This window comes from Perognathus longimembris, chromosome 14 (genome assembly GCF_023159225.1).
Source record: "Perognathus longimembris pacificus isolate PPM17 chromosome 14, ASM2315922v1, whole genome shotgun sequence".
Lineage (NCBI taxonomy): Eukaryota > Metazoa > Chordata > Mammalia > Rodentia > Heteromyidae > Perognathus > Perognathus longimembris.
Window position 1 is genome coordinate 35992863 of NC_063174.1, and position 16108 is coordinate 36008970.

At 42.0% G+C, this 16108-nt stretch overlaps 2 protein-coding genes across 6 annotated transcripts in view; one reads left to right on the forward strand and one right to left on the reverse strand.

The window, feature by feature from the left end:
- The window catches only part of Zfyve26 (zinc finger FYVE-type containing 26), a 66615-nt gene extending 57285 nt beyond the window's left edge, over nucleotides 1–9330 (reverse strand). Inside the window, exons 1-4 of one of the 3 annotated variants that reach the window (XM_048361872.1) lie at nucleotides 9282–9330; nucleotides 8509–8786; nucleotides 5666–5744; nucleotides 301–390 (exon numbers count right to left, since the gene is read on the reverse strand). In XM_048361872.1, the coding sequence (XP_048217829.1) occupies nucleotides 301–390; nucleotides 5666–5744; nucleotides 8509–8702 (363 nt within the window). In that variant the 5' untranslated portion in view covers nucleotides 8703–8786; nucleotides 9282–9330. Of the gene's footprint in view, nucleotides 1–300; nucleotides 391–5665; nucleotides 5745–8508; nucleotides 9234–9281 lie in introns of those variants that run through there. The other 2 variants (XM_048361873.1, XM_048361871.1) reach the window with 2 other exon arrangements.
- Nucleotides 9331–11110: 1780 nt separating this feature from the next.
- Rad51b (RAD51 paralog B) overlaps nucleotides 11111–16108 on the forward strand; it is a 517654-nt gene continuing 512656 nt past the window's right edge. Inside the window, exons 1-2 of one of the 3 annotated variants that reach the window (XM_048362612.1) lie at nucleotides 11111–11173; nucleotides 14596–14709. In XM_048362612.1, coding sequence (XP_048218569.1) covers nucleotides 14626–14709 — 84 coding nt within the window. In that variant the 5' untranslated portion in view covers nucleotides 11111–11173; nucleotides 14596–14625. Of the gene's footprint in view, nucleotides 11276–11470; nucleotides 11864–14595; nucleotides 14710–16108 lie in introns of those variants that run through there. The other 2 variants (XM_048362611.1, XM_048362610.1) reach the window with 2 other exon arrangements.

Consider the following 16108-nt stretch of genomic DNA (forward strand, 5'->3'; position numbering starts at 1 on the left):
AGGCTAGCACTCTACCACTTGAGCCACAGCACAACTTCTGGTTTTTCCTATGTATGTGGTATTGAGGAATCAAACCTAGGGCTTCGTGCATGCTAGGCAAGCACTCTACCACTAAGCCACATTTCCAGCCTATAAATGAAACATTTTAATCTCCAGCTATACTTGATACTTTCATGGTGGATTCCCCTATTTTTAAACTCTCCAGGTTACCTCCCTAAGAACACATCTTGGAGAATAGTCTATTAGTGCCAGAAAGCTCAACTGCTTGAGTAAAGAGAGGGCTCCAGGGCTTGCTCTCACCTTAAGGAGGTTCTCTGGAATGTCACATTGGAGGTTTTCAGACAAAAAAAGAAGCTCAAGCTTCCTCCGGAAAACAGCAGGGAATAACTTCTAGAAGAATGGATAAGAAGGAAGCATAGACATTAGTTATATGCTTTGATTAACAAACCATAAGTAAATATCTCTCTCTGGTTAGCCTTATTTCTATTAGTTCTCTAAGACAAAGTACTTGAACCACAAAATTCCTAGATAGGTTTTTACTTTTCGTTATAAACCAAAATGGCTAAAACAACACAACATAAGTAAATATCTCTCTCTGGTTAGCCTTATTTCTATTAGTTCTCTAAGACAAAGTACTTGAACCACAAAATTCCTAGATAGGTTTTTACTTTTCGTTATAAACCAAAATGGCTAAACTTGGATATAAATGCCTCTTAAAAAACTAATATGTAAAACTTATACTTAATAGCCTCAAACTCCACTGTTATTTCACTGTTATTTCCTACCCTCCCTCCCTCCCTTTCTCTCTTAGTGGCCTGTCTGCCTTTCTTTCCTGGGTGTGGTGTATCCAAAACACGGATTGTAGGTAAGCCTGATATTCTGGCTCACATTATCCTCTTTTGGCCCAACCTTCTGTTTTGGATATTCACTACCCACTGTATATCAATTGGAGAAGAAAGACAAAGGGGTAGGGATCTAATGTCCATTAAACATTGATATGCCAGGTAATGTGTGCCATGTCTTAAACTTTCATTTAATTTTTAACCAAATCCAAAGCACATACTTATGTATTTGAACAAAAAAATCTTTACTAGAGGTGAAATGGGTGGGAAGTTTTTCAGATTATTTCAAATATGAAAAGAGAGAGTGAGTCTTAGTGTGTTTGTGTATATTTTGCAGCACTTTGGACTTTTGGAAGGCTAAACAAGCCCTGTATCACTAAGCACACTCTCAGTTCAAAAGCTGTTTTGCTTTTGTGTTTTTGAAATAGGTCTTGCTATGTTGCCCAGCCTGGCCTCCAACTCCTGCTTCAATCTTCCAAATGGCTGGGACCACAGATGTTCATGCTCACTGCACCCACTCTCTGTTAATGTGATATGCCATTAGTAAGGGCTAAACAGAGAGAAAGCTTGTACTCTTTCTCAAACATTACTCAAGCATTTCAAAATAACTTCCCGTAGCCAGGTGCCATTGGCTCATGCCTATAATCCTAGTTACTCAGGAGCCTTAGCTCTGAGGATTGTGGTTTGAAGCCAGCCTGGGCAGGAAAGCTCATAAGACTCTTATCTCTAACGGACTCCTCAGAAAAAGCCAGAAGTGGCACTGTAGCTCAAGTGGTAGAGTGCTAGCCTTAAACACAAAAAGGCTCAGGGATAGTGCCTAGGCAGAGTTCAACCTCAAGGACCAGCAAAGAAAAGAACCAAAGAAACAAAAAATAACTCCCCTTTACGTGATCCTTAAAATTCAAGTTAGAGTCTCCCTTTATCTAGAAACAAAACAAGACTTGAATCTGACAAATCCAGACAAACATTTGTAAATTAGGCATACTTGTTAACCTTTCCAAAGACTAGTCTTATTGGAAGATAAGAAACAATTGCAGGAGTGTGTGTATGTATGTGTGTATGTATGTATGTATGTATGTATGTATGTATGTGTGTGTGTGTGGGTGCAGGGGATATGTTAGAATACAAGTTCATACTTCCTCCACTTATATGCTATTCATCTCACTATAGGCTCACATGGTGTAATGCATTCTTGGTCCAAAATCATATTACTTCTTTTTGTGTCTGGTGTCTGTGTCAGTTAAACTCAGGGTCTCACACTTGGCATTTTCACTCATGGCTGGCAATCTACCACTTGAGCCACAGCTCCACTTCTGGCTTTTTGCTGGTTAACTGGAGGTAACAATCTCTGATTTGTTTGCCTAGATAGGCTACAAACCATGATTGTCAGATCTCAGCCTCTTGGGTAACTAGAATTAGTGGCATGAGTCACCAGTGCCTGGCTTCACTGTGTAACCTTGAAGGATCCAAAGAGAAGATTTCTCAGTCTTGTTCTTAGAACTTGCTGTTTAGGCAATTCTGTGCTTCCCACCAGTTCCCTGTCCTAGATAAGGGAAATACTGACACACTTTTTAAAGATATACTTTTATTTATTAACTAGTCCTGTGTGTTATGGACATGGAGGTTACTCTGTTTCCTTCTATTAGAAGTAGCCTATAGCTGGGTGCTAGTGGCTTATGCCTGTAATCCTAGCTAAGCAGGGAGCTAAGGTCTGACAACTGAGGTAAAAGTCAGCCCAGGCAAACAAACCCTGCAGACATTTATCTCCAGCTAATCACCAAAAAGCTAGACGTAGAGATATGGTAGAACAACAGACTTGAGCAAAAAAGTTAAGCAAGAGCACAGTCCCTGTGTGACCAGCCTCAAAGAACTATACCAAGAATGAAATTTAAAACCTTGGTCCTTATAATCAAGTTTAAAAATTCCCAGAACCATAAAGATATTCCAAGAACTGTTAAAATAAATAAGTTACTGTAGCTTTAAAGACCAAATAATCACGGTACTAGAAAAAACAGAACAATTTTTGGTCTGTGCTTAAGGAACCAGGGAAGTGAAATCTACCACCTGATATGGTTGAGCAACTGTCTAGAAAATAAGCAACCAATCAGGCATTAACTGAACAAAAAGCCCCCCGTGAAGTTCACTTGGTGGCAAGTTGCATATTTGTAACAGGGAGACACTTTAATCAGTGATTCGATTTTTCTTTTCTTTGACAATACCATTGATCTCTCTACTTTAGCTCAAGGTTTTTTTCTTTTAAATTAGATGCTTACTTATCCTAGGTTTCATTATTTTCCCTGTATTGCTTCTTTTACTTCCCACTCAGTCATCCTCTGTTATGTCTCTCTGCTAGACAACTGGATAAACCCTGGATAACAGATACCTTAAGATCAGGACTTCCCCACTCTGGTAGCTATTTGAAGAAGTGTCATGTGAAAATGAAACAGAAGACTAAATTAATTCTAATGAATGGCAGCAATGAAAAGGAGAGAAACAAGGCTAAATGACAGACTTATAAAAAATTAATTTCAGTACTCATGGTGGGTGCATACCTGTAATCCCAGCATTACGCAAGGTAAAGTAGGAGAATAAGGAGTTCAAGGCCAGCCTGAGCTATATAGCAAGATCCTGTCACTCATAAACAAACAAACTTAAGAATTTTTTTTTCAGTCCTGGGGCTTGAACTCTGGGCCTGGGCGCTGTCCCTGAGTTCTTCAGCTCAAGGCTAGTGCTCTACCACTTGAGCCACAGCACTACTTCCAGTTTTCTGGTGGTTAACTGGAGATAAGAGTCTCATGTGCTTTCCTAACTGGGGATGGCTTTGAACCACGATCCTCAGATCTCAAGCCTCTAGAGTAGCTAGAATTATGGGCGTGAACTACTGGTGCCCAGCCAAAGTTGGATATTTTTAAGTTCAGTGAAAAACAATGTTGAGGTGGAAAAGAGAATTGAGTTTCAGATATCAAAACTAGCACTAATTCTCTTTATCCTTGTGCCAGTCATGTCTCTTAAGTTAGAAGTTATTTAGTTTAATTGGGTTGGGGGGGGGGCATGTTTTCACTACATTGCCCAGGGTTGCCTTGAACTCCTAGACTCTAGTGTTTCTTCTGAGTCTGGTGTTTCTTGGCTTCCAAGTAGCTGGACCCTCAGGTGTGTACCATCATGCTTGAGTAATCACTGAGTTTTAGACTTATTATTAAACTGTATCAGAAAAATCCTTTTACTAGACCTCAGTCTCTGATAGGAATGTTACAGGGTTTGAGGGAGGGGAGTCCCCCTCCCTCCAAGAGTCCACCACTCAGAGACAGTCTTAAGCAAAAAGATGGATTTATTGGGGAAGCAAAAAGCGAACTGACTAGCCAGGGACTCAGCACAGACTCAGGAGCTGAAACTATGACAGTGAAAAGTGGACTGACTGGCCAGGGACACAATGCAGACTCGGGAGCTGCTACCATGACTATGAAAAGCGGACTGACCAGTCAGGGATACAGTGTAGACTTGGCTGCTGACACTGTGACCCCAAGCAGTCCTCAAACTGGAGTTTATAAAGGTAAAAGCGTAGCACAGATGTAGAGGCTTGATGCAAGGGTAGAACAAACAACAAGCAAGTGTGGCACAGATGTAGGAGGTTGACGCAAGGGTAGAACAAGCAACAAGCAAGTGTGGCACAGATGTAGGAGGTTGACGCAGTGGGTAGAGCAAGCAAGAACCGAAGCCAGCCATTTACAGAAGCAGAATTTTGGGGTCAGGTTGACCTAATCTACTCCCCCAATATTTCCTACCATGTTCCCCTAATCAAGATGGAGTCAGCTGGCTGAGGATATGGGCTAGTGGCAAGAGTGCCTGCCTTGTATACATGAAGTCCTGGGATCGATTCCCCAGCACCACATATACAGAAAACTGCCAGAGGTGGCACTGTGGCTCAAGTGGCAGAGTGCTAGCCTTGAGCAAAAAGAAGCCAGGGACAGTGCTCAGGCCCCGAGTCCAAGCCCCAGGACTGGCAAAAAAAAAAAAAGATGGAGTCAGCTGAATTCCCTACAATAAGGAAATTCTTGTAAAAGATCTTTCAATGGAAGATATTCTTTAAACAGGAAAGATATTTCCTTACAGTTTTACTCCACAATTCATTTGTTCTCTCTATTTTTTATATTTGCAGGTTATTTTACTTAATAATTAACAAGAAGTAAATTTGTAAGATTTCACTGTAGTAGAGTAGTGAAAATAATTTTTAGATGAAAAGCCAATTTTCAGTTCAGTCCATTTTGTACTACTTGAGTGATGAACAGACCTGAATGTTATGGGTTCATATTTTATTTGCTATCTTGTCACGTACTAAGTTGCATAAAAGGCTCTTCACAAGACCTATTGTAGCAGTTAACAAAATGGCATCACCTGAAAAGGTGTTATATGTTAATGTATATTAGTGATTTAATAAATGAAATGTGAGCAAGGCAATAGCAAAAACATTTAAAAATATTCCTACTGTCAATACTGAGAAGGATTACAACCAACTCCACAGTAAAATAAAAGACAAAAGTGAAATCCCATTACTATTTCTTTTTTTTTTTTTTTTTGGCCAGTCCTGGGCCTTGGACTCAGGGCCTGAGCACTGTCCCTGGCTTCTTCCCGCTCAAGGCTAGCACTCTGCCACTTGAGCCACAGCGCCGCTTCTGGCCGGTTTCTGTATATGTGGTGCTGGGGAATCGAACCTAGGGCCTCGTGTATCCGAGGCAGGCACTCTTGCCACTAGGCTATATCCCCAGCCCCCCATTACTATTTCTAAGTCTTGATTGTAGACAAACTATAAATGTGAACTTATTTACCTTTTCATGAGCCGACCATTTTTCCAATACAAGAAGCCAGATCCAGGCTAATTTTTGTGGGCTGATGTCTTGCCCACATCTGAAAAAGGTGAAAAGGAAGATTTTGTAAAAAGGAGTTTTTACAGACTTTTGTTGTTGTTGTTGTCATTGTCCAAGATATAGATTTCAATGCTCAGTCCATCTTCAACAGGGAAGTCCTAATGAGAAAATTTCAACTGCATGCCAATTCAATAAAACATTAGAACCAGAGTAGAGCGGGCAGGTTTCACTAGAAAATTCTTGGGCTGATTGGAAGCGTGGCTCAAGTGGTAGAATAAAAGGTAAGTGATGGTGGGGGCTCCTAAGCTCAAGGCCCTGTTACCCAGCCAATTCTTGGGCTGGACAGTGGCTCAAGGGATACAAGGCCTCAAGTTCAAATCTCGGGACTGCTAATAAAACAAACTCCTCTAAAATTTCAATTCCATTCCCCATTATTTAAAAAAAGAATGAGCTATCACTATGTTACTCAAGCTAATCTCTAACTCTTGGGTTTAGGCAATCCTCTGGGCTCAGCTTCTTGAGTAGCTGGGACTACAGACATGTGTCATCATGCCAGGTTTGGTCTTTAAAAAACAAAAGCAGAGGCTGGGAACATAGCCTAGTGGCAAGAGTGCTTGACTTGTATATATGAAGCCCTGGGTTCGATTCCTCAGCACCACATACATAGAAAACGGCCAGAAGTGGCGCTGTGGCTCAAGTGGCAGAGTGCTAGCCTTGAGCAAAGAGAACCCAGGGACAGTGCTCAGGCCCTGAGTCCAAGCCCCAGGACTGGCCAAAATAAATAAATAAAATAAAATAAAAAACAAAAGCAACTAAAGCCTTCCATTCACTAAGTAAGTACTCTACTATTTGAGGTCTACCTCCAATCTTTTTTTGTTTTAGTTTATTTTTCTGATAGGATATACTTCTATTTGCTCAGGGCTGGCCTATTACCTGGGATTAGAGATGTGCACCACCATATCCAGCCTATTTTTAAGTGCTAACATTAAAATGAAAATCCAATACCTCATGCTACCTAATGTACATTTTTGAGCACACAGAATGATAAACTAAAACAAAATAAGGACATTCATAAACATTTTTAACTATTTGCAAAAAAGCTACAGGGATTCAGAGTCTTTTATTTTTGCTTTGCCAGTCCTGGGGCTAGAACACTGAGCCAGTGGGTTGTTCCTGAGCTTCTTTAGCTCGAGGCCAGTGCCTTACCATTTGAGACTCAGAGCCACTCCCACCTTTTTTGAGTGGCTTATTGGAGATAAGAGTCTTACGGACTTTCTTGCCTGGGCTGGCTTTAAACTGCGGAGCCTCAGCTCAGCCACTGAGTAGTTAGGGTTACAGGTGTGAGCCACTGGCACCTGGCTTCAAAACTTTTTCTCTGGGGCTGGGGATATAGCCTAGTGGCAAGAGTGCCTGCCTCGGATACACGAGGCCCTAGGTTCGATTCCCCAGCACCACATATACAGAAACCGGCCAGAAGCGGCGCTGTGGCTCAAGTGGCAGAGTGCTAGCCTTGAGCGGGAAGAAGCCAGGGACAGTGCTCAGGCCCTGAGTCCAAGGCCCAGGACTGGCCAAAAAAAAAAACCACCTTTTTTCTGAAGCCAGCAATTCAGGCAGTAATGGTTAGAACACATATTTAAGGAAATACAAAAACTTTCTTGGTAGCTGCTGGCAATACTTAGTGTAGTAATTAGTTATTGCAATATGGCCATGGAGAACTTCACTAAAAATCTATAATGGATAAATATTATGAGTAGACAATGAGGGGTCAGAGTGTAAATATAAAGAATAGCATCAAGAAATAAAATGAGCCTCTAGAGCAGCTAGGATTATAGGCGTGAGCCACATGTGCCACAAAGAATTCTTTTATAGATATGGATAGTTCTGTATCTTATCATGTGGGATCACATGAATTGATGTATGGATTCAAAGTACATAGGATTACAATTAAAAAACACAAATTTGAAAAAAAAAGATGAAACTAAGATCTCTAGTATAAGGTATAGCTAGCAAGTAATGTGCAATTGTCATTTTAAAAAAATATTTTACTACAGGGGCTAGGATGTGGCTTAGTGGTAGAGTGCTTTCCTATCATGCATGAGGCCCTGGGTTTGATTTCTTAGTACCACATAAACACTAATATTTAAAATCATAAGAAAGAGGGCTGGGGATATAGCCTAGTGGCAAGAGTGCCTGCCTCGGAAACACGAGGCCCTAGGTTGGATTCCCCAGCACCACATATACAGAAAACGGCCAGAAGCGGCGCTGTGGCTCAAGTGGCAGAGTGCTAGCCTTGAGCGGGAAGAAGCCAGGGACAGTGCTCAGGCCCTGAGTCCAAGGCCCACGACAGGCCAAAAAAAAAAAAAAAATAAATAAATAAAATCATAAGAAAGAAAAAGTCTTTTACTACAGATGAGTTGTCATAATTAGGAGAAGCTGGGAGAATGGTACATTGAACTCTTATTGTTTTTGAAACCTTTTGAGAGTCTATAATTATTTCAAAGTAAAAAGCTTTAGAAGTCACTTTCAGTCCTTTGTTAAGAGCTACAATCTTATCGGTCAAGAAAATACTTGTCAACATAGCTATACCATCTTTTCATTGATAAGGCACACTTCAGTGGCCAGATACTAACATAGCCATTATTTATAGAGGTACATTTTTAGAGAATGTGAAATACATTCTGCTTCTATTAATTCTTCCTAGGGTAGTTGAGCAAGACACAATGACCTGAGATCAAATACTGAAACCACGTGTCTCTAGTCCTGAGGCCTCCCCCCACCCCCCGCGGAGGTAAGAGATCCTTTACCTTAGCAGATTTGGACACCGCACCAGCGCCACAAGTATGTCTTCCACCTTCTTAGGGATATCCCCTTGTCCCTCATGTAGCTGATGTACACATGCCTGTGCCAATTCCCACTCTCCCCTTCGCAGGCATTCGCAGAAAAATTCAAGAAGCTGCTTCTCAGTAGCACTTTCCTCTTTTCCAAATGGAAAATTCATGTTTCCCAGCCCAGAGTTCAGGCAGATAGAAAGAGATGCGTTATGCCGAATACATGATCAACTGTCTCATTCCTGGAGTACCTCCTAGAAACAATACACAAGATAAAAGGAGACGGCACTCCAGACAAAACAGCAATGACAGGTCTGGGAAAGGAGGGACTCAGTTTCCTATTTTTTTTTTAAAGTTTAATTGGATCCTTTACTATCTCCTTTTTTTGAGATCTGTCACTCTCTTGCAGGGGTGGAGTCCCATCTCTACGCAGATTCTATATTTCATAGTATACTACCAGTCATCTTGGTCCCGAGTGTAGACCCATCACTCTACTTCCGTGTTCTCCGCTACACATTACTCCCAGTCGGGCTCCAAATCCCCAGGTGGGCGCCTCGGCCAGCGTGGTTAATTCGGCAGGAGCCTCCCCTTGTTGGAACCCCTGGGTTAAGGAAGATGGATCGGTATCTGAACCCGACCGCAGAGGAGGCCAGAGGAGGCCAGGGAGGCGGGGAGGAAGGGCGGAAGGCACGCTCCCTACTCAGGTGGAGGAAGGCGCCTCTGCCTTTAACTAGGCGTCTCACACTCACCGGCTCCGGGCTCCGAAAGCAATTGGGCTTCCAGTGCAGCCATGTTTGCACCGAGTCAGGTGACTGATCGCCCCGGGAACCGTGGGAGTGGGAAAGGCGGCTGAGAGCGCCGCTCCTCTCCTATTGGCTCACTGGAGGGGAAGATGCAAATTAAGTGCCATATTTGTTTGAGTCACATGACTTTGCCCCCCTCGGCGCCGCTCCTCACTCCTCCCAGCCGGAAGGGTTAGCAGCTCTGGGAGAGTGATCTGCTGGCTGCCTACCCAGTGTGGGCCACTCCTCTCCACGTGACAGTCCCTCCCCTCAATGCTGTCAGTTCTGCATCCTGCTGAAATGGTGACGGGACTGTCTTTTTTTCTCTTTAGCATTTGAAATCGACATTTACTTAGTGCCAACCAGAGGCAGTGTTTTGATAGGATTCCTTTATTCTACCTGGGCTCTACGCTACACTCTCAATTCTCATCATCTTCTGCTTTTCTCTCTTCAGGTTTTCTCAAGTGTGCAGACCAAATTTTTTTGGACTCAGGGCCTGAGCACTGTCCCTGGCTTCTTTTTGCTCAAGGCTAGTACTTGAGCCACAGCGCCACAGCGCCACTTCTGGCCGTTTTCTGTATATGTGGTGCTGGGGAATCGAACCCAGGGCTTCATGTAATAAGAGGCAGGCACTCTTGCCACTAGGCCATATCCCCAGCCCTCAGACCAATTTTTAAGATACAGTGGGCGGGGCGGGGCAAAATCACAGAGATGCACAAGGCAGCTGCACAGAAGAATTTAGAATGGGCAAGCCAGGCGCCATGGGCTCGCTTGTAATCTGAGCCACTCTGGAAGCTGAGATTTGAGGATTGTGGTTTGAAGACAGCCCAGACAGGAAAAAGACGTCACCACCAAAATGCAGAAGGTGGAGTTGTGTCTCATGTGGCTGAGCACCAGGCTTGAGCAAAAGAGCTCAGGGACAGCGCCCAGGACGAGTTCAAGCCCTAGGACTGAAGCCGGCGCGCCATACCACACAGACACACACACATAGGAACAAAGACTTCAAAAAAAAAAAAAATACAGGTATCTGAAATCACTACCTCTCAACAGTTTATTGGGCTTCCTCTCCAAATGGTGCTTTGATGCTAAACTTTCAGCTTGGTTTCTGTCACATTAGTCTTCAAGTACAGACTCAGATTTTCCCATTTGTGAGTTTCAATGTGAGCTATTTCTATCAGCCTTTCCTAATTGCTTTCACCTCCCATGGGGGGGAGGGGCGGGCATTGGGCAAGGGGTGGAGGTGGTGAAAGGACAAATTAAAACAAACAAAAAGTGTCTTCCAAAATAAATAGACACTAAATAAGCTAAAAAAAAAAAGTATTGAACTCGGAGCCTTCTTAGCGACTTACCAGCAATTGAGCCACGCCCGCCCTCCAAGTTATTTTGCTTTCTGTTTCTCAGACTGAGTCTCCTACTCTAGGTTGGCCTTTGACTCCAGCCCCTAGTAAGCCTCCCAAGTAGGCTTGGATCACTATTCCTGGCTCCTTTGGCAAGTTTTAGATGTTGTAAAGCAAGAAAGAAAACAAGCGAAAATTCCGAGCCAAGTGTTCCTCGCTTCATACTCCGTTTTCAGATGTTCAGGCATCGGATTCTAAGAATCATTGAAGGGGAAAATGAGTCGGATTTCAGAGCGCCTAGGTTGAGATGATTAGAACTACAATTCCCACTGACCCGCGGAACCAATCTGGACCAACCTACCTCTGATTGGATAAATGGAGAAGGTGGTTACCAATCCGCGTTCAGGTTGTTGCTTTGTGGCGCTTTCCGCGGGAAACTGAGTAGAGGAGGGGGGTAGGAGGGAGTTTGAAAGTTGCTTGTTGCAGTGCAAAGTTGCTTTGGGGGTACAGTTGTAGGAAAGTGTGTGTGTTCATTGTCTCCTGCTCCCTCCCTGGGCCTGTGGATATTGAATAACGGGGTGGCGGAGAGTCTCGGTTGGGTGCTGGGCACGCCCCCTTACGCCGGTAGGGATCTTCACGAGAACCATGCCTGGGGTTCCCCGGGCTTCTGGCCTTCTCTGGGGAGGCGGCATGCTTGGAAGTTGCCTTGGTTGGACAGTTCTCTCATCTGTCTCTCTGTCTATGTGATTTTTTTTGGGGGGGGGGTGAGGTTTTCACTCACCCCCTTCCTCTTCGTGCAGTTTGGGGTCTAGGCAGCCAGGGTTGAAGAATCTTAATCTAGAATCATGTTCCTAGATTCGAGTGCGTGCCTCTCATTGGCTTGCTGTTTGCCTCTTTTTCTGTAGTCTTGTTTGTAAAACACCTAAAGCGCTTGGAACAGTCTAGCATGTACTAACTGTTTAATAAATAGTAGCTATGATTGTTATTTCTCAGTTTTCATTGGATAGTTAACATGAGAATTTTTTTTTTTTTCTTGGTGGTGGAGAGAGTTCAGTCTTCAAGACCGAAGCATAGGCAGTTAAACATGGGCCATGCAAGCTCGAATGATTTAAGAAGACTGTACAGAGTGTGCTGGCAACATTAGATGAAGAGACTAGGGAAGGCTTTTGTGGGGGGAGTCCAGGGGTCAGGATGGTGCTGAGTAACCTCTCAGTTGGTCCCTGAGGCTGGAAGAGTGGTCATATGAAAACACGAGATAATGTCATAGTGATTACTTATTTTGAGCACTATGTGCCAGCCACTACCCAAGTCTTTTACCTCTCACTACAACCCTATGAAGTAGAAATTAGCTTCACCCTTGTTTTACAGAGTACTAAACCAAAGTACTAGCAGGTGAAGTAAAGATGCCAAGAAGAGAAGCTGAACCTTAAAACCAGATGTATGTGTAGAGCAAAGCAAGGGACTCATATTGTTTTAAGTTTTTAAAATGTGATCTTAAGAATTTTGGAATCTTCAATGTGGTCTGATGATGCCATTGAATGTTTTAAAGGATAAAGTAACTTTTTCATAAGTGATTTGACACTGACCTAACTTTTTCAAGCCAATTGGGACTCACTTCTGTCTGTGTAACACATTTAAATAGCAATTACAGCACTTGCTGTATGTCTATAGTTATGTGTGGATATATCTCTTTTTAATTTCTGGACTGAGTCTTCAAAAGGGAAGAAATGTTATGTCCTTATACCCAAGAGCTCGGCAGAGCACATGCTTAAGTGTCTGTGGAATATTTAAATGTAGGAACAAGTGAATGGAGAACCTTTGTGTCCTGTTGTTTGGTAGCTTAGGGAATGACTGGGAACAGCATGCAGTATTCCAGGCAAGTTATGTCCCTATTAAGGCAGATACTGCAGAAATGTTATTTATTTATTTATTTATTTATTTATTTATTTATTTTGGCCAGTCCTGGGGCTTGGACTCATGGTCTGAGCACTGTCCCTGGCTTCTTTTTGCTCAAGGCTAGCACTCTGCCGCTTGAGCCACAGCGCCACTTCTGGCCATTTTCTGTGTATGTGGTGCTGGGGAATTGAACCCAGGGCCTCATGTATACGAGGCAAGCGCTCTTGCCACTAGGCCACATCCCCAGCCCCAGAAATGTTATTGTTAAAGCATGTATAACTGGGGATTTACACTCAAGAAAAAAACTAGTTGAATTCGTCTGTCTAAATGATATTGCTCAGAGCTACCCTGCTCTGAGAAGATATTAGGGCATAATAAAGTCTGTAGGTGTTAGTTGGTCAGTTTTCTTTGGGGGGAAATAGAAACAAATACTAGGAAATCCTTATTAGGAGCAATGAGAATGTATTTTGGTGTGTGTGTGTGTGTGAGAGAGAGAGAGAGAGAGTGAGCATTTTAATCTGATTCAGAGACTTTAGGTGTTAAGTAGTAATCTAGACCACAGAAATAGGCATATTTTTATTTATTATTGTTATTTTTGTTGTTGTTGGTCATGGGGCTGGCCCTGGACCTGGTTACTGTCTCTCTGAGTTCTTCAGCTCAAGGCTAGCACTCTGCCACTTGAGCTACATACAGCACTACTTCTGGCTTTTTGTGTTTATGTGGTACTAAGGAATAGAACCCAGGGCTTCATGTATGCTAGGCAAGCACTGTAATACTAAGCCACATTCCCAGCCCCTCAGCATATTTTAAAATTCTCAGTATATATATATGTATATATTTATACTTATATATTTATATATTTATATATTTATATTTATACTTATTACTGATAATTACATTATTCTATTCCATTTTTTCAGAAGATGCTTCTCCCTATCAGTGAGATACACAGCTTTTCTTTGCATGCATTATTAAAGAAATGGTCTGGGGCTAGGAATGTGGCTAGTGGTAGAGTGCTTGCCTAGCATGCATAAAGCCCTGAGTTTGATTCCTCAGTACCATATAAGTAGGAAAAGCCTGAAGTGGTGCTGTGACTCAAGTGGTTGAATGCTAGCTTTGGGTACAAGGAGCTCAGGGACAGGGCCTAGGCCCTAAGTTCAAGCCCCAGGACTACCAAAACTAACAAAAAAAGGGGCTGGGAACATGGCCTAGTGGCAAGAGTACTTGCCAAAACAAACAAAAATAAAAAAGGAAAAAAAAATCATGGTGATTCCATTCTAGTTCTCCAACAAAAAGTACTTCATGAATTTGATTTTTTTCCCTCCACCAGGGTCCAGCAAGAGTGAAATCTTGCATGTGAGAATGTAAATTTCAGTTTATAGCTAACAAAGATAGCACTTAAAATAATACAATCTCATTTAGTTTAGGTTTTTCTGACAGAAAAATGCAAGTTTAAATATGATATGGGCTTTCAGTGTCATGGTCAAGTGGATAGTCCTCAGAGGTCGACTGCCTGGGTTCAAATTCTGGAGGACAATGGATTAGCTGATACTTTTAGATTATTTTTCTCATGTCTAAAAAGGAACCAATAATTTCCTTGTAGTCTTGCTGTGAATATTAAATGTGATAATTAGGGTTAAGTTTTGGAACAGTATTTATTAAGTAGTACTTGATAAGTTTTGCTATTATTACACTGCAGTGGACAAAGGCTTTCTAGGGAAGAGTAATTTGGGAAATATCTCTTGAAGGCTAATTAATTCAAATAAAATTTATAAGTATACTGATAACCTTAAGATGCTATATAAATGTCCATTGGGGTTACATTCATGCAATAAATATTAAAGAATTCTAGGAAGTACACATTCAAAGAATTTTTTTTCTCTGCATGTTTAATAAACACGTACTAATATTTAAAGCACTTAAAGATTCTATAGCTTCCTTGATTTTTATTGGTAATTATTATGTTTCATTCTGCATATATAGATGTTCTAGTAATTTATTATAGCCCATCCACTATAACATATGTTACTTTATGATGTTTCCTCTAGTTTCTTCCTTTCTTTGCTGGATCTGGAGGCATGGGTAGCAAGAAACTAAGACGAGTGGGTTTATCACAAGAACTGTGTGACCGTCTGAGCAGACATCACATTGTGACCTGTCAGGTAAAAGTCATGTAATTTTTTTTTTTTTGCTTGAGAAATTTTATGTACAAATTAACTGTTAAGAACACTTTAATGCTAACTATTCGGGAGGCTGAGATCTGAGGATCGCAGTTCAAAGCCAGCCATTTATTTGGGGGATCTCAAAGAAGTGAAATTTTATAGCTGCATGGGAAATATGACTGAAACAAAGAGATGGTATTCAGTGTTAATCATCAGGATGATTTTCTTAGTGATGGAGCCTGAAAACTCTAGAGCAGATGTTGCATTATTGAACACAATAGTGAAACAGATCCCTCTCAGCTGGGTAAACAAGTGCTAAATTTTTTAAAAAGATTTAATCTTTAATAAGACAGATTTTTCAGATCATACTATACATCTTGGATTTGCTTGTCATGGTAAAGACATCTTTCTCTGCTATACATTTTTCTCTGCTATACATTTAATACTTATCATGTTCATGTTTTGAAATGCTCTTGAAAGCATGAAATCTAACATTTTATTCCATAGTTGGCTCTATCCTCTTTTCTCTGAGTAAACTTTGTCTTAGAAATAAACACATTCTCATCTGACCCTTTCTGCAGTGTAATGTCTTGTAAACTTGGATTGGATTTTGCTATGTGATGCCACTTGATATGACCTGTGGTATATGCCAACTGACCTGGATAAGAAGAATGTCCCACTGGCTGGGCACTAGTGGCTCATGCCTGTAATCCTAGCTATTCAAGTGGCTGTGATCTGTGAATTGTGAATTGTGGCTTGAAACCAGCTCTGGCAGATAAATCTTGGAGATTTTTATATCCAGTTTACCAGCAAAGAGCTGGAGCTGAAGGTGTGGCACAAGTGGTAGAGTTAGATCTTAATTATAAACATGTATGAAAACATATAAAGGCCTAGATGTGCTGAGTACCAGTCATGAATGAAAAACTGGGAAAATGTGAGGCCCAGAGCTCAAGTTCTGGGCTGGGGATATGGCCTAGTAGCAAGAGAGCTTGCCTCGTATACATGAGGCCCTGGGTTCAATTCCCCAGCACCACATATACAGAAAACAGCCAGAAGTGGCGCTGTGGCTCAAGTGGCAGAGTGCTAGCCTTGAGCAAAAGGAAGCCAGGGACAGTGCTCAGGCCCTGAGTCCAAGGCCCAGGACTGGCCAAAAACAAAAACAACAACAACAAAAAAACAGAGCTCAAGTTCTAATGCGCGCGCGCGCGCACACACACACACATAATTGTAAGACTGTTTTATCACATCTTTTTTTTTTTTTTTTTTTTTTTTTTGCCAGTTCTGGGCCTTGAACTCAGGGCCTGAGCACTATCCTTGGCTTCCTTTTACTCAAAGCTAACACTCTGCCACTTGAGCCACAGCGCCACTTCTGGCCGTTTTCTGTATATGTGGTGCTGGG